This window comes from Solanum verrucosum, unplaced genomic scaffold, assembly GCF_900185275.1.
Source record: "Solanum verrucosum unplaced genomic scaffold, falcon-dt-bn FXZP01000033.1, whole genome shotgun sequence".
Taxonomy (NCBI): Eukaryota; Viridiplantae; Streptophyta; class Magnoliopsida; order Solanales; family Solanaceae; genus Solanum; species Solanum verrucosum.
In genome coordinates, this window is record NW_026020752.1 from 1,909,557 (window position 1) to 1,934,327 (window position 24,771).

A 24,771-nucleotide genomic window follows, 5' to 3' on the forward strand; every position below is an offset into this window, starting at 1 on the left:
AGCACATAAAGAATTAATTGATTCTCATTCTCAAAAGGGAAAAAAGCCTAATATACCCCTCAACTTTGCCATGTGAAGCTAATATGTTGATCGTTATGAAAATGACTCATATATATTCTTACCGTTATACAAACGTCTCACATATAACAATAGATGTATATATCAGTCAATTTCATAACATACATGTAATTAGTTTTTATTTAAATTATATACTATTAAAATACTTATATATTTTGAGGGTTTAGGTGATTTGCAAATGAGAAAGTAGGAGGCGAAACGATTGGTTAAACAGCAGAATACCTCGAACAGACTGATCTGTGCAGAGAGAGTACAACGTATTAATAATCTCTCTCTCCACTTGAAAACAATGGCGGTCGGCGGCCGTACCTTTACAGCGGATGACATAGTAGAGAAGTCTCCGAACGATAAGCGTTTGTACAGATACATTCAACTCCCGAATGGCCTCTGTGCTCTTCTGGTTCACGATCCTGATATCTACCCCGATGGACTTCCAGAACATTCCGGAAACCCCGAAGCCGAAGAAGATGAAGGAAGTGAAGACGAAGATGATGAGGGATCAGAAGATAGCGAAGAAGGAGAAGAAGAAAGTGATGACGCTGATGATGAAGAAGAAACTGAAGTTAGAGACAAAGGGAGTAAAGGTGCTTCACAGAAAAAGGTCAGTTTAATTCAAACAATTGTTGTTAGGTTATTTTTTCCATCCTTGGTTTATTTGTTGCCATTTTGCAGGCAGCCGCTGCAATGTGTGTAACAACCGGCAGTTTCTCTGATCCTTATGATGCTCAGGGTCTTGCACATTTTCTTGGTTAGTTTTGTATATATTGTTATTATTTAAATATTTTCTACAAGACAAGATGATTCTTCATCCAGAGTTCAAGTTGTTGACTCTTGCTTGGACATCTACTTAATTGCTTCATAGATTAGGGTGTACTGTTTCTCTAACCATTAATGGGTGAGGAGTGGGGGTTTGAATGGATTAGCGGAAAACTGGCTGCTACTTACTATCATGGTCCCATGAGTAAAGATGAAACAGACAATGGATTAGCTAGGTATATAATTTTCTCGCATTACTTTGTTTCTGTGTTGTTTTGACTTGCGGGAATAGTGGAAAATGACATGCCTAGTTCTTTGTTGGCCAAAGCATGTGGAGACCTTATTGCATCGGTAAGTGAAAGGGGTTAAGTAGACTTTATTGGAAAATTGAAGATTTAAAAGGTAGAGACTATCTAATTTTTATGGACATATTTTACCAAACAAAATAAAGAACCGAAAGCTGCCTGATTATTTCCCTTATAAATAAAGAATCAAGAGTTGCTTGGCCAGCTATTATGAGGGCTATGTATTGGTCGGTTCGGTTCAATTTTGAAGTTTATTGATTTGACTTATCGGTTATCGGTTTGTATACATGCTAAACCGTTAAGAACCATTAAGATATTGGTTTATCGGTTATCGGTTTATTGGTTATTGATCGTTATCGGTTATCGTTTAACCGTGAAGATTTGGCATACAAAATAAATGATTGTAAATCACTTAGATACATGATGACAAACCAAATAAATCATGCACATTAATTGATAGATTGCGTTTTACTCAAAAGCAACACCAACACATTATAGAATAACCAAAAGTTTGAGATTGTCAATAATAAAAATATGAAACTAAGCGTCTGCTTGGATAAACTTATATTTAGTTGTTTTTGACTTTTAAGTAGTTTTTTTTTTTTACAGTTTTGAGGTGTTTGGAAATGTTATAAAGTACTTTTAAGCACCCACTTTTAGGCCAAAAAAGTTCAAAAATAACTTAAAAGTAGGCTACCATATACTTATGACTTTGACTTATAAGTTACTTTTTCTAAGCTCATCCAAAGAGGCCCTAAATCCTAAGTCAGACTTTATATACCGAATGGTATAAATATAATTTATTTACTTACTATCGAGTTATTAGTTAATCCCTTAAGAAAAAACCTCAAATCGTTAAAAATCGATAGCCAGATAATAAAAGAATCAAAACCGTTAAACCAATAAGCCATTACCGATAAACCAATAACTTTTTCTAGATTTGGGTTATCGGTTTTGGTTCGGTTTTAAACATCCCTAGCTATTATGCAGTGAGAATAGTAGGAGGAGGAGAGACTAGTAAGAGTAAAGGATGGTATAACTTAAGCCTAGGTTTACAATGAAAAGAAAGGTAGTTGTTGTTGAATTATTTAGATATAGTGGGAAGAAATACCTTTTCTATTTTTGGGAGAAACCCTTCTAAGCCCCCATCTATGTTTCTGGGATAAATACTTCTAAGCCATAGAACTGGGGAAAATTCGTTTTAGATTATTGAATGAAGGATGGAATTTGTTAACATAATTAATAGCATTTGACAAGTTATAATATCTAGTGTGTTAAAAGAGTGAGCTTATGATCCACTGGATTTTGGATTGTGCGCCATTCATTTTCGAGGATAGGAGTTCAAGGACTTTTCATCAAGTCGTACTTCGAAGGCTTGAAACGAGCTTGGAATGAAGGCTTGAAGTCCAAGAACATGCTAAATTAAGAGTACAAGGCTTAGAAGAATACTTGTAGCAGGAAGAAGAATGTAGCGCAATCTCCACATATGGTTCACAAATGCAACTTTTGAAAGGTAGGTTGGTCGTAAATCAAATATGGCTGGAGCATAACGTACTTTCTGTAGCCTGTGCTTTGAATCGTATGTCAAGGATGGACATTGCCAACTTGTGTCTTGATGCTATGGAGCTATCTATGGACCATGAATGGCTCATACGGTTTGTAAGACCATTTTTGAGCCCACACTATGTCAATTAATAGTACAATCTTGGGCTACTTTTGCAATTTCTAGAATGCCACTTTTGGGCATGTATGTAATAGCTAGCATACACTATACATAGGTGAGAATAATCCATCTAGACGTAGCTAATTTTGATATGATATGACTTTGATGAGTGGAACTCCTGAGAGAGTACGAGTAAGACTTTTGTTGCTAAACAATGTGTTGAGATTGCTTGCTTGAGGGATCATTCCCATTGAGGGTTATCGAGAGAAATTACTTGCTTGAGGAATTCTTCCTCTTGAGGGTATCTCTAAGGGGTCGTTTGGTTGGGAACAAGTTATCCCAGGATCCTGAGGTAAGCTATCCTGGGATAACTTATCCCACCATGTATATGGGATAACTTATTCCATCACTATGATATAAATGATGGGCTAATTTATCCCAAACATGACAACCAAACAAGATACAAAATTTTTATCCCATCATTATTTTCTTATCCCATCACTATTTATTTTTATCCCTCACACCAAACGACCCCTAAGAGATTAGGGTCTAGTTTTGGATTCCTTAATTGAGGGTTTTGTCCATCAAATAGTGTTATCAATTATTTCCATTCTTGTATCAAATCAATCTATATTTTCAATCTTTTATTGTTGTTCCTAGAATTATGGTTTCTTTTCCGCTATCGATATTGCATCATTTTGCAACTACATAAATATTGGCTTCGAAGGAAAAAGGAAGTATTTATAGAAAATGGAAGAATATAAATCGAACTTCTATTGTTATCATCTAGAGATTGGTGGAAGTTTGTGGGTGGTTTGATTATGCTAGTTAATTCATCAAATTGATGGAGAAAAGTTGGTGTCTTAACGAGGTGTCTATGTTTGATGAAGTGGAGTTATGCCCAAGTTGCTCGGTAACAAGTTGGCCAAAGGAACTCTTATCTCTTTAAAGAAGGAAAATGTAGTACTCCCTTCGTCCCATTTTATGTGACGTAGTTTGACTCGGCACGGAGTTTAAGAAACAAAGGAAGACTTTTAAAACTTGTGGTCCAAAATAAATGATAGAAATTTGTGTGGCTGTAAATCATTTCATTAAGGGTAAAATAGATATTTTATAGTTAAATTGTTACTTAATATAGAAATGTGTCATTCTTTTTGGGACTGACTAAAAAGGGAAGTAAGTCACATAAATTGGGACAAAGGGAGTAATATATTCTTGCTTGACAAAAACACCCTCAGATTAAGAATAGAGTACTTATATCTTTGTTTAGTTGGTTGTTTTGGTGATTCCGGATGTTGCTCGTAGTCGTTGGGAAATCAAAAAATAGGTGAATAGAAATTAAAAACTCCAGTTGGAGTTAAAGAATTGGATGGAATTTTCTTTATGTTTGAATTTCCTTCAATTTCTAAAAACTAGAAAAACCACCCTACTTGGCTAATTTACCCGGAATAAACAGCCAAATCTGCTCTTAAAGAGTAATCACATAATGGATGATCATATATTGTCATAGATTGGATCCCATATACGAGCTTCTACATGCTCTTACTCTTCATCAATTTTTAATACTATTACAAAGATCATTAGTACAAAAAATCAATGACACTACTGACTAGCTGTTCGGTAAGATATTTCTTCCACATTGTGTGAAGAATCTCTTCTCGTTGAACATGTATTTTTCAATCTCCTGACAAGAAGAAGAAGCAACATTGTTAGTCCCATCGCTGGTTGGTGGCTGAAATAAAATGTCACTCTCCGAGTCTACCCCCTAGACGTAACACGGAACCTAAGATCACGAGTGACCCCAAGCTAACCCTGAGTCTGGCATATATCAAGCATGCTGAATATATAACTAAGATAAGCGGAAGCATAACTAATAAATGAGTCAAAACTAAAGGACTCCAACTGAAAATATATTTGAATATCTGGGGAAACAACTCCAAAACACTTAACACTGACTCCAAGTCTGAATCTACTACTATGTCTGAAAAGCCTCTAACTGAGTTGAATTGCTGGGACATGACTCCAGCTACTAAACTGAAAATTGAAAGTAAAGACTAAAATAGAAAGCATGTCTATTGTCCTCGAAGTATGAGGACTCACCACTGAAGCTGCTGAAGTCGAATCGAGAATCGATCTAAGCATGATCTGGATGCTGAGTGCCTGAACCTACATCATGAAATGATGTATTGCAAAGTATGCGTTAGTACTTGGAATGTACTAAGCATGCAAGATATAGATATGCTAAGCTGAACAAAATATATAAGCTGAACAATGCATAACTGAGCAATGATATAATCTAAACAAGGATATATATATGTACTGAAGTATAACTAAAAACTGAACTGAATGCAATGACCAAGTACTAATGATAAAGGTAACATGCTGAACTGTATACTGATGTAAATGCTGAAAACCTGGTCAATGCATTAAGAGTCTGACTGTGGAGCTACTATATAAACCACGTGAGCTAAATGTGGAGTCCGATGTATATGCTCCATCGAGAGGACCCAATATACCTAGCCAGGGGTATAGAGGCATGACTGTGGTGTGATCACTAAATCTGATGTCCAACTGAGGGGACCTATATACCTACACGGGCACGTAGTTTTGGGACTTTGAGGGTACGTTGAACCCTAGTCCAACTCAGTGCTAAGTCGACTCCCATCTAATATTCATGAAGCTAAAATGCACTAAATACTGAATAGCTCAAAACTGACATGCTAACTAAGAATGCAATATTCATATACTGAGAATATAACATTCGAAATCTGAAGCATGAATTTCTGTCTGGTTGGCCTAGCGAGTATAATTCATGAACTAGGATAAATTTACACAAGCTAGGGTTCGGAATGCTATGCATGGAATTAGACTAAATTATCAAGAAATAAGTTATTTAGATAAAAGGAAGCTTAATCACAATAAATCTTGAAAATCTAGTAACTCTAGGTCTAAACAGTTTATGAGAATCTGAAGAACTAACTGAATTCTAGGGACCTATTGGGTGAAAGGAATCCACTAGTGAAATCCCACATACCTGGTGACAAAATCTACGGAGAAACCCTTTGGATTTCGGGGCTGAACTTGAAGAATGTTTCTGCTTGTTCTTGAGAGAGTTGGTCGCCTCTTTCTCTTCTTTTCACTCTAAGTTGGGTGATTTTAGGAGAATGAGGGTTTTGGGTAGATTCTGACTAGATTATTAGGCTTAGACTGAGTAAAACGACGTAGTTTAGGCATCAAATGACGTAGTTTAAGGGCCTAATGCATAGGGAATAGGACCAAAACGACCCTGACTTAAAAGTTGACGAGGGCCATTCAAGGTGGGACTGACGGGCCGTCGTTTGAACCACTGCCCGTCAATTGGGTCGTGGTTTGTGGCCCTGCCCAACAGGGCTATACTGAACCAAGCATACCTTTTACTCAGGGCTTGGATTTTAGCAAACTCGGTGGCGTTGGAAAGATGATTCAATTATCTTTAATTTGATAGGTCATGGGCCATCTAATTCATTTTGTGCTAAAAGATATAATCGTTTGAAGTTGACCCAAAAGTCCTTTCTTTCCTGATAACTGTGGAGCTTGGATTTTAGCAAACTCAGTAGAATGGGAAACTGATTTTTAAATTTAAAAGATGAGGTTGGAGCATGAGGAGTTTGTTGATTCAGTTGTTAAAGGTGGAAGTGTTACGAGGTACAGGAGAGACAAGATGCTCTCCTAGCAAAGTAAAACTAAAGCTATTGAATCAAGACATCAAAAAATTGATCAAGGAAGTCGTTGGCATGACTAGAGAAGCTTACTGGGTTCGATCAATCAAATCTTCTGTTGAAACTAGAATTGATTTAGATTTAATGAAGTGTAAACATATTAAGGAGTTGGAGAAAGCTGAAGAGACATCTTCGCGGTAAAAGTCGAGATGTCTTTGATCATGCAAGGCGACAACAATACAAAGTTCTTTTGTTGCCTTTATTGGGATATAGCTATACATCTTGGTACCTGCATATTAAACCAGGAATATAACAATTGTAAGACAATAAGACCTATATTTCATACATGTATTGTTCTATGCTTGGTTTTAAAAACACTATTTCCTTTCTCCTGTAATCACCAAAAGCTATGATGCTTAACGGTACGATGTTCCATATGCATTTAAGTTGTTTCCTTGTGTTTTCCTACTGCCATCTTCGTACTGCTACTTCCAGTAATGCTGGAATCACCCATTGCATCCAAATATTTTTCTTGATAATTACTTTAATTGATGAAGGGTAAAAAACACCCATATACAAAGTTATATACCAAAAAGTAGAAAATCTGAAAAAAAGATGTGATTATTTATGTACGACACCCTATCTTCTGTACATTACACCCCAAATATTTTTAGGAACAAGTAGGAGTGTTCATACTTTGGGAGGACACCAAAAACGATTTTTTTGATACCACAGTTTCGGTAATATGGTATTTTGTATCCATTAAAAAATATTTGGTATTCGAAATGGTATTCTGTATTTATAAAAAAAAATCGAAATGCCAAATACCATTCTGAAGTATTTAGTAACATATATAATCCATATATATTATATTAATATAACAAATATATAAATTAGTATAGGTAAAAAACTACATATCACATCTCATTTAATGCCATTTTATATCTAACAGAGGATTGTCTTTCAAGCAGTCTACATATCACACCATTTTTGGTGTAAGATTGTCCAATAAGATTGTGCTTAATTTGGCTAATGTTGTTTAGACTTTGAAATTTTGATTACTCTATCTTGATTGATATGTCCTTTCTGTGTAATTGATTTAATGATGGGAATTGCTTGTACACTTTCTTTTGAATATTTCTACATGTGCAAGGTGATAGTCTGATATAATTGAGCGTTTTTTAAGTGTTCAACTTCATAATTCTCTATTATACGAGTATATATTAGTCGAAGTCGAATAAGCTATGGTTACCAATTTATCATACTGCAAAATATCGAAACCGAACTAAAAAATAACGAGCCATACCAAATTAATTTTGTATGGTAATGATATAGTATTTTTAAACAGAAAATACTGAATCAAAGTTTTCAATACCATACCGTAACATGCCCACCCCTCGAAACAAGGTCCAGATCTCCTATGAATATGAACGACACAAAGTAGGTCTGCAGGGATTCATTGTAAGACTCACACAAAAAACATCTTGCATAATTTAATCCCCTCACAACTATCAAGCACCGATGCTCCTTTGTTGTTGCTCTATGAAATTGTAGAATTAGCTTGGAAACTATTGAACCTTGTTTGGAAATCAATGTTTGAACTGCTCATTTTTTTCCTAGACTTTTACACTTGTGTCTCCCCAATATTGGACATCCTCCATGGTTTCATGCATAATCATATTGAAACTACATCTTTAGAAGTATACATCACATGCCATTGATTAGGACCTAGAAAAGGTTTATTTTTATGATGGTTTAATAAATTAGTCCATATAATAAATCATTGACAATTTAAACAATTGATTGTCATTTCCTTGTTCTTCACTGAGTGAAGTTCTTTGTACCAAGTCTCGGACAGTTTCCTCTCCTCACTTGGGCAAATTCATGTCTTTTTTTTTCTTTTGGGAGAATCGTGTACTTAAATGATATTATATAATCTTATCAATTAGGTAGTTTTCAATAGCTAATGTGATAAAGTACTAGGCACCATAATTTTATGGAACACTTGATCAGTTCTTAGGATTCAAGGAAGGAGAAGACACTCTTAAATGGAAATGTCATAACAAAGGATTATTCACTGTTAGTTCTGCATATAGAAATATGAATCAGATGGGTTCCCAAGTTAACTTTCTGCCTTGGAAGCTGATAGTGAAGGTTAAAATACCATATAAAGTGGTAGTTTTTACTTGGTTGGTGGTGAAAGAGGCTGTACTTACACAAGAGAATCTTATGAAGAGGGGAATACAGATGTGCCCAAGATGTTGTTTTTGTGAGCAGGTTGCAGAGACAATTAACCATCTGTTCTTACATTGTAAAGTGGTTGGCTAGCTGGGGAATTTGTTTACTTGCTTCAGAGGTATAAGTTGGACTGTTCCAAAGAGAACATGACAGGCTCTAGAAAGCTGGAATATGGAAGGCAGTGGTAGCACAAACAAGAGTAGATGGAAAATTGTCCCAACAGTTATTTGGTGGACCATACGGAAAGAAAGGAATTCCAGGAGTGTTATAACAAGAGCAGCCCTCTGCACAAGGTTAAAATGAACTGCATTATCACTTTTTGCTATTGGTGTAGTTCAGAGTATATAGATGACCCCTGTGGCTATTGTAGACATTCTAGGGTCCTTATAAAGATGAAGGAGGATCTAGGGGTAGTTTCGTTTTTCATCTTTTCTTTTCTTTATCTTTTGTTTATGCCAGACGCACAAGTGTGGAGGAAGGATATGATGTAAATTTTTGGATACCAGCTTTGAGCTGATGATTGATATGCAAATGTTACCTTTATAAAAAAATAAATAATAACCACCGGGGTCTTGAGCTTTAGTTCTTGGCTTCTCTCTCAAAGGATACCTATCTTTCAATTGCGAAGTAAAATGATTGCAAGATGTCCAATTCATGCATTGTCCCTTAACATATTATTTAAGCTTTGAATGGGAGTTTGATTTGTTATCTTGGTGATTGAGCTCATGAGACACCAGAGCAAAAATATGAATCTGTTGATGAGAATTAAAGTAGCATTTTGCACATTGTTTGGGGAGAAGGGGAAGGATGGAATATCAAAAGGTTTTCTTCTCAGGTGCTTCATTCAGCAGAAGGGGAACAAATAGAAAGGGAAATAACCATCTTTCTTTTTTGATAACTGAGAATCCCTGACAGCCCGTTCGGTGGATAGTGGGTCTGGCCTCTCTACCTTTCTTCTGGGCAATTACTTGTGGAATTTGAGGAGAAACTAGTTCTCTCTTCTTCCCTGCTTTTTTCCCCTTCCTTTTCTACTATGTTAAACCATGTTAGTATGAAACTTATTACAGTCTGCAATTTCCTTTTTATCTTCTTTTCCTCCTACCCAAACAAAATGATATTCTAAAATTCAACTTTCTCATTCACCCGTGTCATTAATGCGATCATATCACAAAACTGACTTTGGTAATGTGCATTTTGATATCATTTGTCTTGACACTCAAGTAATCCATGTTATTTGTTATGGATTCAGAACACATGCTATTCATGGGAAGCACTGATTTTCCTGATGAAAATGAGGTGCGTCGTTCTTTGCTTGCTTCTGGATATACTTGTGGTATCCTTCTCTGATTATTTCTCAACCTCACTGAAAAAATTATCATCTGCAGAAAATTTTGGTTTTTTAAGTTATGTGTTTCAAAAAATAGAATGTGGATCTCAGTTTGACTCTTTTCTTTGCTAGTATGATAGTTACTTGTCCAAGCATGGAGGGTGTTCAAATGCATACACAGAAACAGAACACACGTGCTACCATTTTGAAGTTAAGAGGGATTGCCTTAAGGGCGCCCTGAGAAGGTAAAACACATGTTTTATGTTGGTTCTGAGTTTATAAGCGTCAGGTAATTATGTAAGCTATGTGATGAAACTGGTCTTGTTTGCAGCTTCTTTTGTTCTTTTTATGTATTTACAACTTCCTTGATAATAAATCGAAGTTACTACTAATTTTCCTGTCCTATTAAATAAAATATAGGCGTTATTCAGTCCTCACATAGTGGAAACTGTCCCCACATTTCAGAGATATAGGGAAGTGGTCTGACATGTGAGATGATCCTGGGTAATGTAGACTGCTTAATCTTGCTGAACTTTTCATCCCATTCCATGGAGTGTTAAATCTATCAATTTTTTGAGGAGCATTCTTGATTATCACCTTTAAACCAAGTGTATTTTCCACCTAGGAGAGGAGGATCAATGAGTTTAAGATCCTTAAGGGGTCGCTTGGTTGGGAACAAGTTATCCTAGGATTAGTTATCTTGCGGTTAGCTATTGTGGGATAACTTATCCCATCAGTATGATATAAATGGCGGGATAAGTTATCCCAAACATGGCAACCAAACAAGATACAAAATTTTTATCCCATCACTATTTTCTTATCACATCACTATTTTTTTATCCCTTACACCAAACGACCCCTTAGAGTATTCCTTCATATCTCTCTACTTAACTCTGTAGAATCTTTTGTTTCTTAGAGGTGTTCAAATATGTTATTATGTTCAAACTTAAATTGTTTTCTATGGAATGGAGGGAGTACATTAAGTGGCCTTCTCTATAACTTCAATTTACTATGGTGCTTACCCCGACCCAACTCCCCCCCCTACACACACACACACCACAAACCCCTCAACAATTTTATTCTTAAAAGGTTGTTATGTTCTTTACCTTGTTATGTCTCCTTTTCAGGTTTTCTCAGTTTTTTGTTTCACCTTTGGTTAAAGCTGAAGCCATGGAGCGGGAGGTACTAGCTGTGGACTCGGGTATGCAGTACTATAGGTTTCTTGATCTCACTAACCCAAGTGTCTTAGGAATTTAATTGCTGTTATTTGACACTTGTGTTACAGAATTTAATCAGGTCTTACAAAATGATTCCTGCCGCCTGCAACAACTACAGTGCCATACATCTAATCCTGGCCATCCCTTTAACCGGTTCTTTTGGGGCAAGTTTACGACATCAAAGCCATCTCTGTTTTGTCTTTTCCTTTGGATGTAGTATTTTAATCTATGAACTGTCCTTTTATTCCTCGTGATTCTGTGAAGGGAATAAGAAAAGCCTTGCTGATGCGGTGCAGAAAGGAGTTAATTTGAGGGAACAAATTCTTAGACTATACCATGACAATTATCGTGGTGGATCCATGAAACTGGCTGTTATAGGGGGAGGTAACTTTTTTTGCGATTCAGAAATTTCAATAAATAATGTTTAGAAGTTCTAATTTAGGCTAAATCCACTTCAAGGAGGTTTTTATTGGTAGATGACGATTTGAGGAAGAGTAGTAATTTCTGTAGAAACTGGTCTCAATACACATACTGGCCACATTGATGTGGATGATCTCCACTCTAAATGATCTTTGATTATATTTGAAATTTTTCTGGTAATATTGTTCATGATATTTACTTTAGGTTGGCCCTCAGATAGTTATGGACATAGCAACATAAGTTTTCATTGCGAAGTGTTCTGTGCTAATTTTATAATTTTTAATAACTTCAGAGTCCCTGGATATCCTTGAAAGTTGGGTTCTTGAATTATTTAGCAGTGTCAAGAAAGGCCCTTTGGTAAATCCACACGGAGGAAGTGAACTTCCAATTTGGAAGGTTGGCAAACTTTATTGGTTAAAGGCAGTTAAAGATGTTCATATCCTTGATTTATCATGGACGCTGCCTTCTCTTCGCAAAGGGTACTTGAAGAAAGCTGAAGATTACCTAGCTCATCTACTGGGACACGGTAAGGTGTATCAGAGGTGTTGTCAGTCTTACCATTGGTTTCATGTCAAACATATGTTACAATATAAATGAGGTGTCATCAGTAGTTGTTTTGGCTTCATATCAAAGATATATTGCAATGCACCTTGTTATGCACTATAGTTGCCTATTGGTTTGCTTCTGCTTCCCTCTATTTTATTGTTTACAGGCTGCAAGTTCTGTTAGCTTTTCCTTGCAGTTGGTTAGACAGACTTTCATGTGTTCGAGTGCAGTCAATCAGCATCATAATTTGGTAATGATACATTAATAAGACATCATACGGGGATAAGAGAACACTATCATATAAATCTAATGCTGCTTAACCTGATTTAGACTCGGAAGATACTGTTTTGCTATCTCTAACCCTCTAATTTCTGTTTGATGTGTTTATATGTCATATTCATTATTTGAGCTGTTTTGTGTCATGGCCTTACTTGATAACAGTCTCTAAGAAATTTCTACTTTATCATTATCACACTTAGATTCACTGGCAAATATTCAGTTGTGATGATTTGTGGCTGGAAATTTTAAATTCCGTGTTTGTACAAGTGTGCTTCTTCTTAATGGAAGTGGTAGTGTTATTGAGATCTGAGCATTGAAAAAATTAAAATGTTTCAGAAGGAAAAGGGTCCTTGCTTTTCTTCCTAAAGGCAAGAGGCTGGGTAACATCAATATCTGCTGGTGTTGGTGATGAAGGAATGCATCGCTCCTCATTCGCATACATATTTGGCATGTCAATACATCTGACTGATTTTGGCTTGGCAAAGGTTGTTTACTTTGCTTCTCTTATTTTTCTGATCAATCCTTCATATTGGAGTCATTTTACGTACTTCTCATAATCATTGATGTTTTTTTCTTGGATGAAGTACATAACATTCTTACACTAAATAATCATTGATGCTTGTGAAAGTTTTAGTGTAATTTGTGTGGAAAGACAACTTTTTGATGCATGAATGTTAACTGATTGCCAGTAGAAGTATCTTTGGTTGATATGAACATTAGATCCTTAGTAGCATGCTGATGTAGAATCGGAACATGTAGGTATGCATATACATATAATCATTAAGATGGGACTTCTGACCTGGAGCTGCCACAAGAGGGAAATTGTAGCTTTTTGATCAACAACTGTGTCCTCGATCACAAGCTAGTTGGGGTCAGTCATATAAATATTAAATTCTCATTAACCATGTTGTCCCATTGAGACTTGTAGCAATCCAATATTTGATGATTTAGGTTCTCTACTAGAAGTTCTTCTGCAAGGTTGGAGTTTGACTACCAAATAGCGACCACCATTCAACTAAAGAAAAATAAATTTAAAGGTTGATAAGTAGAAATAAGTCAAATAACTTAAGTAAAGCTATAAAGAACTAAGCCAACTCACTTACTCGGTGACCTCGTGCCTTGGCTCTAAGAGCTTGACCACAACCAAACATCCCATCCGCATTTTTGTACTTAGGAAGCTCAACGACTAGTATATCTTGTGTTGTTATACTAGGGACCATTTTCTCAACATATCTATGATAATCCATCCACTCTTCTGAATCTAAAGTGTCATTTTCTTGAGTAGTATAAAACAACATCGGGTTCAAAATATGGCCCGCTGCATGCAAAGGCCGATGGAGTTGGCTAGTCCACCTTGCATCAGTCAACACTTTCTCATATTGCCTCTGAACTCCACTAAAAGCCCGTTCAATAGTTTCCTTGACTCTATCCATTGCTTCATTAATATAGCCCATTGGTGTGTTTTTTTTCCGTCCACCAAACAAAGCACTTCCATCAAAGGACCGCCAACTTTAAGTGTCTGGACAACATCATTCCAAATCATGTGATCAGAGAAAGAATTTCCATTTCTTAGCTAGAAAGATATGTGACAATGAAAGAGGGGTGTGCAAGCATAAGAGATTGACACCTTTCCCCAAAATTTCCTTTGCAAATCTTCTTGAAGTCCATTTGGTTAAGAGGACCAGAGTTCTCAAGTTTTTTCTTTTGTACGTACATAACTTGCAAAGTTAAGAAGGCCATTGCAAATATTGTGTTGGCCGGTTTCACCAAATTTATATCATTTGTGAATTTCCTCATCAACTTCAAGAACAACGACCTTTGACTAATGTAAGAATGAATCTTGATGGCCTTCCTAAAAACTGTTTAAGTGAATATTATAGTAATTAGTAGCTAATAAGTATTAAGTAACTATAAAGAAAGTTAAAGGATATGAGAGTTATATTACTTGAAGCACATGGGTTAATCTTGAATATGTCACCAAACATCAAATTGATGCAATGGGCAGCACATAGAGTCCAATAAATGTGTGGTACACACCAATCATCATGTCACCTATTTTAACATTCTCACTATCTTTATCAATGACAACTTGTACAATATTTTTCGATTCGATTCTCTCAATAGTTTTCTTGAACAAGTTGTACATTTTGGTAGAATTGGTAGATTTGTTGCTAGCATCTACAAAACCAAGAAACACACTACTTATTGGAGAATTCACCAAAATATTGATGATCATTTTACCATTTCGTGCTGGCCATTTGTCCATCATAATGGAACATCCATATTTTCTCCATTGCACTTTATGCTCCACAACAATCTTACCTACTTTTTTTCACCTCTTTTTTAAGTGAGTAACTCTAAAACTTCATGAAAAGTAGAAGGCTTCATTCCTGGGCCATGCGGTCCTACAACCTCAATGAATATATCAAATGCTTTGTAATTAAAAATTTAAAAGGGAGTTCGCATCATACATCCATAATGCAAAAGCACTTACCACGCGCTCCCTTAGAATCTTCTTGGTTTCTTCAAATCCTGATCCTTTTTAAAATCACCCTTTTGTTGTGATTCTGTGAAAAGTAAAGATTACGAGGACCTTTCGTCATGGTCCTTTCTGTGGATCATCCACTTCCACTAGAAGACTTTTTTTGAGTTTTTGAGGGAGTCATCACTTCATCATATTAATCCATATCATCATCATCATCAATAACATTAACCACAAGTTTATGTCTCATCTGATTTTACAGATTACTCACGACAGTATTTTCAACGTATACCCTTATTTCTTCCCTAACTTCCGTCGGACAACTTGGACACTGTTTCACATTTTTATTTCCACCCATCAATTGTTGCTTGTGCCGAGTAATACCACCATTGGAAGTATGTTTACAAAATATACATATAACCGAATCTTTTGTGGGTCCTTGCATACCATAAATCCATCCATGGTCTTTCTATTTGCTACCATCAGACGCCATTGAAATTGTTATTTATGGACAAATAAGTGGTTAGACAACTGTGGCACTTATTTACCAGCTTCAGGGGCACAAACTGGACCATGCCACAAAGGGCAAGTCAGGCTATAGAAAGCTGGAACAATGAAGGCAGTGGCAGTACAGAACAAAGCAGATGGAGGATTGTCCCAGCAGTGATTTGGTGGACCATATGGAAGGAGAGAAATATGAGATGCTTTGAGAGTAGTAGTAGTCCTTTACACAGGATTAAAATGAACTGCATAATCACTTTTTGCTATTGGTGTAGTTCGGAGTATGTAGATGATCCTATAGCGGTTAGAGATATCCTAGGTCCTTTGTAAGATGAAGTAGGATCTAGTTTAGTTTTGTTTTAAGTACACACAATTGTATGTAGCTCCATGATGTAAATTTGGGATCCCAGCCTTTAGTGCTAAATATTAATACACAAAACTGTTACCTTTGTCAAAAAAAAAATTAGTTATAAAACAAAATTCAATTGGGCAGAAACAAAAATAGGAAGAGAAGTTTTATTTTTAAATTTAAAATAGGCAGATTGCAGAAAATACAAAACAGATAAAAAACAAAGGAATGACTATTGAGAAGCTGTGCACACTGCACAATGACTTGCATACTGGTTAAGAGCTGGAAAGAAGAGAAGAAGAAAGAAGAAGAAGAAGAAGAAGAAGAATAAAAAGAAAGAAGAAAAAAGTTCTAACTGTGGCGGGAGAAGCAGAGGAGAAAGAAGAAGAAGAGAGAAGACGTACCTGAAGCCTAAAGAGAAGTCGCGTTGCTGAAGTCTGAACTTTGAAGAAGAGAGTCGCGGTTTGTGGCTTTGAGCAAATAATCCCTAATATTACTTTTTTAATTTTTAAATCATGTCTACTTTTTTAAAAAAGCAAAGGCAGCGAAAGCAAGAGGTTTGCCTTCTGGGTCGAGCTTGTCGCACTGGGCTTGCCTAGTGCGGGTTACCTCTCCTATGTGGTTTGTGAGCTATTGCATAGGAGCGGGGGTTTTATCCTGTGCGCACCCAAAGGGTAGCAGCTGCGGGTTTCCCTTGTCATCAAAAAAAAAAAAAAGGCAGCGCCTTGCTGTATCACCACTCGCCATTTCTTGCCTTTGCGAGATCTCCATGCCTCGCCAGTAATACGCGTGAAGGCTTCGCCTCGCCACACCTCGCTAGTAATACGTGTGAAGGCTTCCACTTGCCTCGCCTCGCCTCGCCTCGCCTCTCGCTAAAGGCGCTAAGGTGAGGGCCGTCCACAACACTGATTCACTCTCATATATTTGTTACCTTTCTCAAAAACATTCACGCTCAATATAGTGATTATTTTTTTGATTACATTAGAGGATAGAGAAAGGCACCCGGTGGGGTTGATAGAAGCCACTTTGGGTGCTATCACAAGAGGACAGCGAGAATTGAACCTACTTAATATTATGAAGTAGACTCTCACCAGTACCAATAAGCTATAAATCTTTGTGTGGCTTAAATGGGATTTAAACTCATGCTTTTCATATTCCTGCAACTGTAGCTTTCTGATTGTCTTCACTAATATCAGTAACAACAGCTATACCTTTAGGAGTACATAATTATCTATACTTGGCTTGATTGGTGGCTTTTAATATGTAATTGTTTATTTTTATAGATATTTGAGATCATTGGCTTTGTCTATCAATACCTCAAGCTCCTGCATCAAAATTCTCCTCAAGAGTGGATTTTCAAGGAACTCCAAGATATTGCAAATGTAGAATTTAGATATGCGGAGGAGCAACCTCAAGATGATTATGCTGCGGAACTTGCTGGTTATCTATCTTTCCTTGTGTATTTCTGATCTCTTTATGCTTACAACAACATTGAGATAGACAGTCGGTTGATTCAACCTTTTGCAAGTTGCTGAAACTATTCTTTTCTTTGAACAAATTATTGTTTTCAGAATATGTAATCAGGCACCCCCATTTAGTGTTCTGACCAACTCAAAGGATCCATTGAATAGCACAAACGAAATGTTGCCTAGAATATCTTAGTTATTGAAGAAATTTAGGACAACAAGAAGTGAGCAGTTTGGGTGGATGGGGCTGTGGAGCAACCGTTTAAGCAAGATCTAGTAGTTGAAAACTTGAAGGCCCTTGAATACATCATTTATAACAAGGAGAAGCTTCTTCATCTCAAAATTACAACCTCCCCCCCCCCAAAACCAAAAAAAACACATAGCCCATAGGGTCCAGAATTGAGAGAGATTAAAACTAGTTTTAGCTCTTTCTTGTGAAATTTTACCTCGACCGAAAGAGGCATACGAGTATTATATGCATGCTCATGCTGTACCTGTACTGATGGGAGGATGCAATCAGTCATAGTGTTCGCAAGTAGGCTCAAACACCAACCATTTCTTTTAAAAAAGTTGCTCGCTCTTTTTTCACGGGGGTCGTGGTGCGAGTAGTTGGTGGTGTGCAACAAGCTTGTTATTTTTGTATGAAGAAAGTGGTTCAGAATCCCTTTCATCCTTTTCCTTTACAATAATAGGTGTGATGTGTAACTGAGGAAGTCTTGTATTTCTTATCATATTTCTCATATCTACTAATATAGTTTCTTTGCTGCAGAGGGTTTACTTGTTTATCCTCCTGAGCATGTTATTTATGGTGACTATGCATATGATGTTTGGGATGCGGAGTTCATAAAGTATGTTTTGGATTTCTTCAGGCCCGAGAACATGAGAGTTGACGTTGTATCAAAGTCTTTTCAGAAGTCTGATGGTAACATTCACAACCTCATTTGTCTCAACATTTCAAGTTTACAGTAACATATTTGTCTGGTAAAGATGACTTTGGTACCCTATTCTGTTGATCAAGAAAAAATGTAGACTGGTGATATTTTTCTTCAGGTTAAAAGCTTAGAATATCAATTCAATTGAATGGAAGAAGAATTTTCCTGGAATTTGCTTTAATAGGACTTCTTGTGTAATTTCCATTTAGCTTATATAAATTTTATATAGATAGCGTGGTGTGGATTGATATGAAAAGTGCAGCATTCGCGGGGGGGGGGGGGGGAGGAAGAAAAAAAATTCCTAGAAGTTCATCCGAGCTTTGACCAGACGTTTTCTCAACCCTAGTGGATAATCTAAGGTATCATACTGTAAATGGTAAAAGATTCTCTTTTGCACCCAACGGTGTGGTCTAGTGGTCAATGAAGTGCGAGGGGGGTCTCAGGTTCAAATCCCAGTGGAGGCAATAAACACTAGGTCATTTCTTCCAATATGCCTAAACGTTGGTGGACAGAGTTACCCGACACTTGTGCTGGTGAGAAGTAACAAGTATCCGGTGTAATGTTTGAGATGTGCAGTGGTCGGTACACTTCCATCATAAAAAAATTCTGCTTTAGAACATCTGCTCTATCTTTATTCAGTAGGCCCTAGTCAGGCAAATCAGACTATCTGCCAAGCTCCTCTTCTAGGTTTACAGTGTGGGTTCTATGCCATAAAAAGTTGGCGGAACATTATAAAGAGCCAAATACATCGATGACCCCTGAAACTTCACACCAAACAGTGAACTATTGAACACTTCAACTTGTCACTATTGAAGCTTAAGTGCTGACATGACAGGTCTTGTGTTTCACTGTTGAAATTAGGCGCGATAGTTAGTTACTAGAATGAACTTTTTTCCTCTCTTGCGAAAGAGAAGCCTTCCTCTGTTTTCTTCTGTCTTCGTTCATCAGCTAAAATAACCCAGAAATGTATCTAATCCATTGACAATTTACAACTAAGTGGCAGAAGGTGGAGGATTTGTGGCTTAGGTCGCAGGTTCAAGCCCCACACCATGCAAAGCGAAGCCCGGTATTTAAGTGGAGAAGGGTAGAGGTGTGGGCCCATTATCCATCGAGTTTAGAAGGCTGTGATTGGTCCAAAGGGCGGGTCACGGACGAATTTCTCGGTTATCAAAAAAAAAAATTAAAAAAATTTATACTTCCTCAGAAAGAATCGCAATTTGCTAATTAATCTGATCTCTTGTATATAAATTTTGCCCACCACTAGTTTCCTTCTTTTACCCTTCTCCAAGAATGAACTCCTTCTCCACCTCCTTGCTTAAAGTACACTACAACTGTGTTAATGAAACTATTAAATTGCTGGGTGTTTCAAGAGTAATAAGATACTAAAGTAGTATAAGAAATTAGCATTACGGAACAGTCCAATATCATAGCAAATTGAGAGAGACGGTCTGACTTTTCTCTAGAAAGGCCTTTTCGTTGGTTCTTTGACCTTTTTTTTGAAAATGACCTTTTCGACTACCCTAGTTCCAGTTTCTTAAATATGGCTATTCAAATATTCTTCATTTTAGTTGAGAAATTCTTTGAAATATTAGATATCAGTGAGGATTGCACAAAGGGTTCACCTTCACAGAGCGAGGTAAAAATTCACCAGTAAAATCAAGATTGATGGGGAAAATCTGTTTTGGGTCTATGATGCAATGCTGCAGGCTTCACTGGGGAGAGGGGGGAAGATTCAACCATATACATACAATGTGTTCTAGAACTACAACATTCATGGCAAATTTTTTAAGAATTGAAGCTTGTCTAGGGGATAGGAAAAATGCCCTTATTATTCCGGAGAATGATTAGAACAAGGGATTGGTGACATTGCATACATAATCAAACGTTTTCTGGGGGAACTGTTTCGACTTGGGATACTTGCTAACAGGCAAATATCATATGTAGAAGCTGCAAAAATTCTCCAATGGCCAGCATGAAGGTAGGGGTAAGGTCCGCGTACATCCTACCCTCCACAGACCCCCTTGTGGGATTACGCTGGGTATATTGTTGTTGGCCAGCATGAGGTGAGCAGGATGTTGAGCATATGCAATGCAAAGTTGATTCCAGCTATGCAACTAAATGTGAAAACACCCGCTGTCTTTCAATATGCCTTGTGGGTCGTTTCAATAACACCTTCCATCAAAGTCCCAATCCTGATGCCATCTAGAAGTGGTTCTTAAAGGTGAAATGTAACGGCAGATCTCAAAGTTACAGTTCTGAATCACAACTTATTCCTTTTTGATTCTTCCCTCGAGGCAGCAGGTTTTGGAATGACCGTCATCTCTCTCTTGAGTGGTGGTCTCTGGTGTCAGGCTCAAACATGACCAGGAACACACATGGATCAAGGCCTTCAGTATCCTCCTCACGCATGGTCCATTAATACCTTTCGTACGATTGGCAATCTTTGCGTGGTTTCATAGCCATAGATGAAGATACAAAGCACAAAAATCGCTTCCTCTGGGCCATAATTTGTGTAAAGAAATTTACCACTATTCCTCCTCGTAAATTGGATTTGCTAATGGGGAACTGGAGTTGTGATACTTTGATCTTTCCTTATCCTCAGGTGCTTGAAGAAAACTTGGGAACTGAGGGCTTAGCTTCCTTGAGCCAACAAACAGCTGCACCAATACCACTTTGTAGCAAGCACGTGGGTGGGCACATGACTGCTCAATTTCAAATACCAGTACTATCTTACAGGCCAACGATATCAAGCGGAGCCCTAAAAATATGGGCAAGGTCTCAGTGCTTGCTCTTTACTCAGAAGACCCAAGAAACGGGAAAAATAAGAAGGGATTTATTAAAAGGAAGCAACGGGAAACCTATTGGAAGGCTATTGGGCTCTTTAACGACCCAATCCTGCCACTTATCATATCCAACACCTTTTTCTTAAGATGGTAACAGATTTGTATTGAAATCAAAAGAGCCTGTGAAGTCCATAGTTACAAAGAAGAGAGCAAAAAATAATCTACAAGAAAATTATACTATAGCTATAGAGACTCTAGGAACTGTAATAGAGTTTCAGTGTCATATATGTACTCCTGTTCACGAAAAATGCGAACGTAGAATTCAATTAAGCTTTATCTTCTGGATTGGCCTGCTTTTTGCCTTCAAAACATCCTGAATCCCTTTCCTTCTAGATAGTTCACCATATGCATCTTGGAATCATACTCCATCTAATTTTTGAGCTTTTGTGCCTCCTCTACTGCTCCAACTAGATAGCATATCTAGTGTCTTCATTGACATTGTCCAACTTGAACCAATCATTGCTATAAATATGTCCCTAGATGAGTAGTCACCCTAGAGTGCAAAAAAAGTGACGGTTTGTTTCTGCAGTTTCCAACATAGGTGGCAGATAGGGTAAAGATGTATTTCCCTTCTTTGTAATCTGTCTTGTGTCAAACAAGTCCTCTTAACAACCAGCCAAACGAAAACTGCATTTGTATGGTATCTTGGCCTTCCATAAGTACTTCTAAGGGCACTGTACAGTGTACATTAAGGTGGTTGTTATGGTTTTCTTCATTAAAAAAAAGGTGGTTGTTATGGTTTCCTCATATGATATGCTATCTTGACGGTAAAAGATCTTGAATTGTGTCCCAGGACTGCCACCATATTTTATCTTGCTCTTGTGAAACTCCATTCAAGAGATTAAGAGTGTTGAAGAATGCAGTGAATCTGTTGATCTCCCAAATCATTTAAAAGTCTTCTGAAACTAAGAATCTGTTGATCTCATTGTTTGGGAATGGGCACAAAATCTCTTTTTGGGAAGACAACTGGACAGGAAGTGGCCCCCACAAGCTCCTATACCCATAAGCAGTGTTAACTGTTTTGGTCTTCCAAGCATCTTCTTCTCCATATTTCTGTTTTATCACCCTTTCCACAGTTTTAGTGTTCATTAGAGCGTCTCCAGAGCCACTTCATGAGCAAACTTTGATTCTGTTTCATCGGGCTATTTATACCAAGCCCCCCCTTGATGTTTGCTGAGCATCAGTTTTCCATTTGACAAGATAGGAACCTCTTTTGTCTTTGTTTCCATGCCACAAAAAGATGCTCATTAAAGCATCTATTCTCTTTTCAACCGGAGGAGGTACAGGGAAAAGAGACATCATGTAGTAAAGCATCCAAGATACAGATTATGAGAATTAACCTTCCAGCTATAGAAAGGTATTGGCTCTTCATATATTAAGTTTTTTTCTCACATTTCTCTAGGACCCCCTTCCAAATGTCTATGGATCTGCTGTTTGCCCTTACGGCCATGCCGAGGTAAACCGCAGGCAAGGATCCCACTTTTCCTCCTAATATATCCACACATTTCTGAAACTGTTGATACATTGAACTCTTCCTCCCGGTAACCTGCAATCCTAAAACCCCTTAAAGAACTGTCAGAATAATTCTCAATGTCTTCATTTGGTCTACCTCTGTGAACCTCTGCATCACATAGGATAATTGCATGATCTGCATATAACAAATGTGTAATTTTTGTACAGTCATCTTGCCTGTTGTTAACTTTGAATCCTCAGAGCCAACTATTTTTCTGAGCTGTAATCAACATGTTATCAAACCCTCCATGAGTTGGAAGAGGAAAGGAGAGAGAGGGTTCCTTGCCTCAATCCTCTTTTGGATAGATGCCCTCAGAAGATCCATTGATCAAGACTGGGAACTTGACAGTACTGATGGAAAATTTGATCCAATTCACCCATTCAGGGTCATAATTCATCTTCTTCAGCAAATTCAGAAGAAAACCCCAATTCACATGATCAAAGACTTTTTCTTTGTCTAACTTGCATAGGATTCCAACGTTCTCCTCCTTTATTCTAGAGTCCAGACACTCAGTTGTGATAAGAGCAGCATCCATGAATTGCCTGTCTTTGATGAAGGCTATTTGATATGAGTCCACCAGTTTTGCATTACTGTCTTGAGCCTTTCTGTCAATAGCTTGGATATGATCTTATATACACTGTCTTCTTCCAAAAGGCTTGGTTGATCATTAAAAATGATTTGATGGATGTCCTGAATTTTTTCATTTAAATCGTCACATGGTGAGGTCCTCCAACGCCTCTTTAATTGCTCTAATCCCTAAAAGGAATGGTGCTATTGAACTCAAATTACATGCCATTTAGTTTGATTGGTAGCGTTTACAAGATAGTTGCTAGACTACTTGCTGAAAGGCTCAAAAGGGTGGTTGGAGATCTTATTTCAGGGCACCAAAATGCCTTAATCAAAGGCAGCACATTATTGATGCTTCATTGTGAATGAAATTCTAGACTGCCAACTAAAGAGTGGAGATCCCGGTATTAATATGCAAACTGGATGTGGGGAAAATATTCAATCAGGTCAACTGGCCTTATTTGCTTGCAGTCAAGAAAATGACTTTTATTTAGGTGGTTAAGCTGGATCAAATTTTGTATTATCACTGTCAAATGCTTAGTACTTGTTAATAAGGGATGAATGGGATTCTTTTCTCCATAATAGGGATTAAGGCAGGGTGACCTTCTTTCTCCTTTGACTATGGCAGGTCTCAACAAGATGTTAGACAAAGCCAAGCAACTTCAATGGTTTTCATGTTGGTCTTGTGAGAGATATATACGAAAAATATTATTGAATTGTGTATCTAAATAGTTACATTGAGATCCTATTTATAGACACTGCATTGGAATCCTTTTCCAACTAGGATTCTTATTTCTTATTCCTATTCCTATTTCTATTCTAAGTAGGAAATACTTATTTCTATTCTAACACTCCCCCTCAAGCTGGTGCATACAAATCATATGTACCTAGCTTGTTACAGATGTAATTAATACGAGGACATGTGAGGGACTTGGTGAGGATATCTGCAAGCTGATCATTTGACTTCACAAATTTCGTAACAATATCTCCCGAGAATATCTTTTCTCTGACAAAGTGACAGTCAATCTCAATGTGCTTAGTCCTTTCATGAAACACTGGATTTGATGCGATATGAAGAGCCACTTGATTATCACACACAAGTTCCATCTGATCAATTTTGCCAAATTTTAGTTCTCCCAGCAACTGTTTGATCCAAACTAGCTCACAAGTTGTTGTCGCCATTGCTCGATATTCTGATTCTGCACTAGATCGAGCAACCACATTCTGTTTCTTACTTTTCCACGACACCAAATTACCTCCTACTAAAACACAATATCCGGATGTCGAATGTCTGTCAGAGGGTGATCCTACCCAATCAGCGTCTGTATATGCAATGATATGCTCATGGCCTTGATCCTCAAAGAGTAGTCCTTTACTGGGAGCTGACTTTATATATCGCAGAATACGAACAACTACTTCCCAATGACTATCACAAGGGGAAGTCATAAACTGACTTACAACACTCACAGGAAAAGAGATGTCAGGTCTAGTCATTGTGAGATAATTCAACTTTCCAACAAGCCGTCTATACCTTTCAGGATTACTAAGTGGCTCCCCCTGTCCTGGAAGGAGTTTAACATTCGGATCCATA

General features: G+C 37.3%; 1 protein-coding gene across 1 annotated transcript in view; it reads left to right on the plus strand.

The window, feature by feature from the left end:
• Positions 1–258: 258 nt before the first annotated feature.
• The window catches only part of LOC125812725 (nardilysin-like), a 50,517-nt gene continuing 26,004 nt past the window's right edge, over positions 259–24,771 (plus strand). The window contains exons 1-11 of the mRNA XM_049492203.1: positions 259–679; positions 751–826; positions 9,988–10,034; positions 10,198–10,310; positions 11,193–11,266; positions 11,351–11,446; positions 11,547–11,666; positions 11,995–12,228; positions 12,864–13,012; positions 17,143–17,299; positions 18,095–18,247. Coding sequence (XP_049348160.1) covers positions 368–679; positions 751–826; positions 9,988–10,034; positions 10,198–10,310; positions 11,193–11,266; positions 11,351–11,446; positions 11,547–11,666; positions 11,995–12,228; positions 12,864–13,012; positions 17,143–17,299; positions 18,095–18,247 — 1,531 coding nt within the window. The 5' untranslated portion in view covers positions 259–367. The remainder of the gene's footprint in view (positions 680–750; positions 827–9,987; positions 10,035–10,197; positions 10,311–11,192; positions 11,267–11,350; positions 11,447–11,546; positions 11,667–11,994; positions 12,229–12,863; positions 13,013–17,142; positions 17,300–18,094; positions 18,248–24,771) is intronic.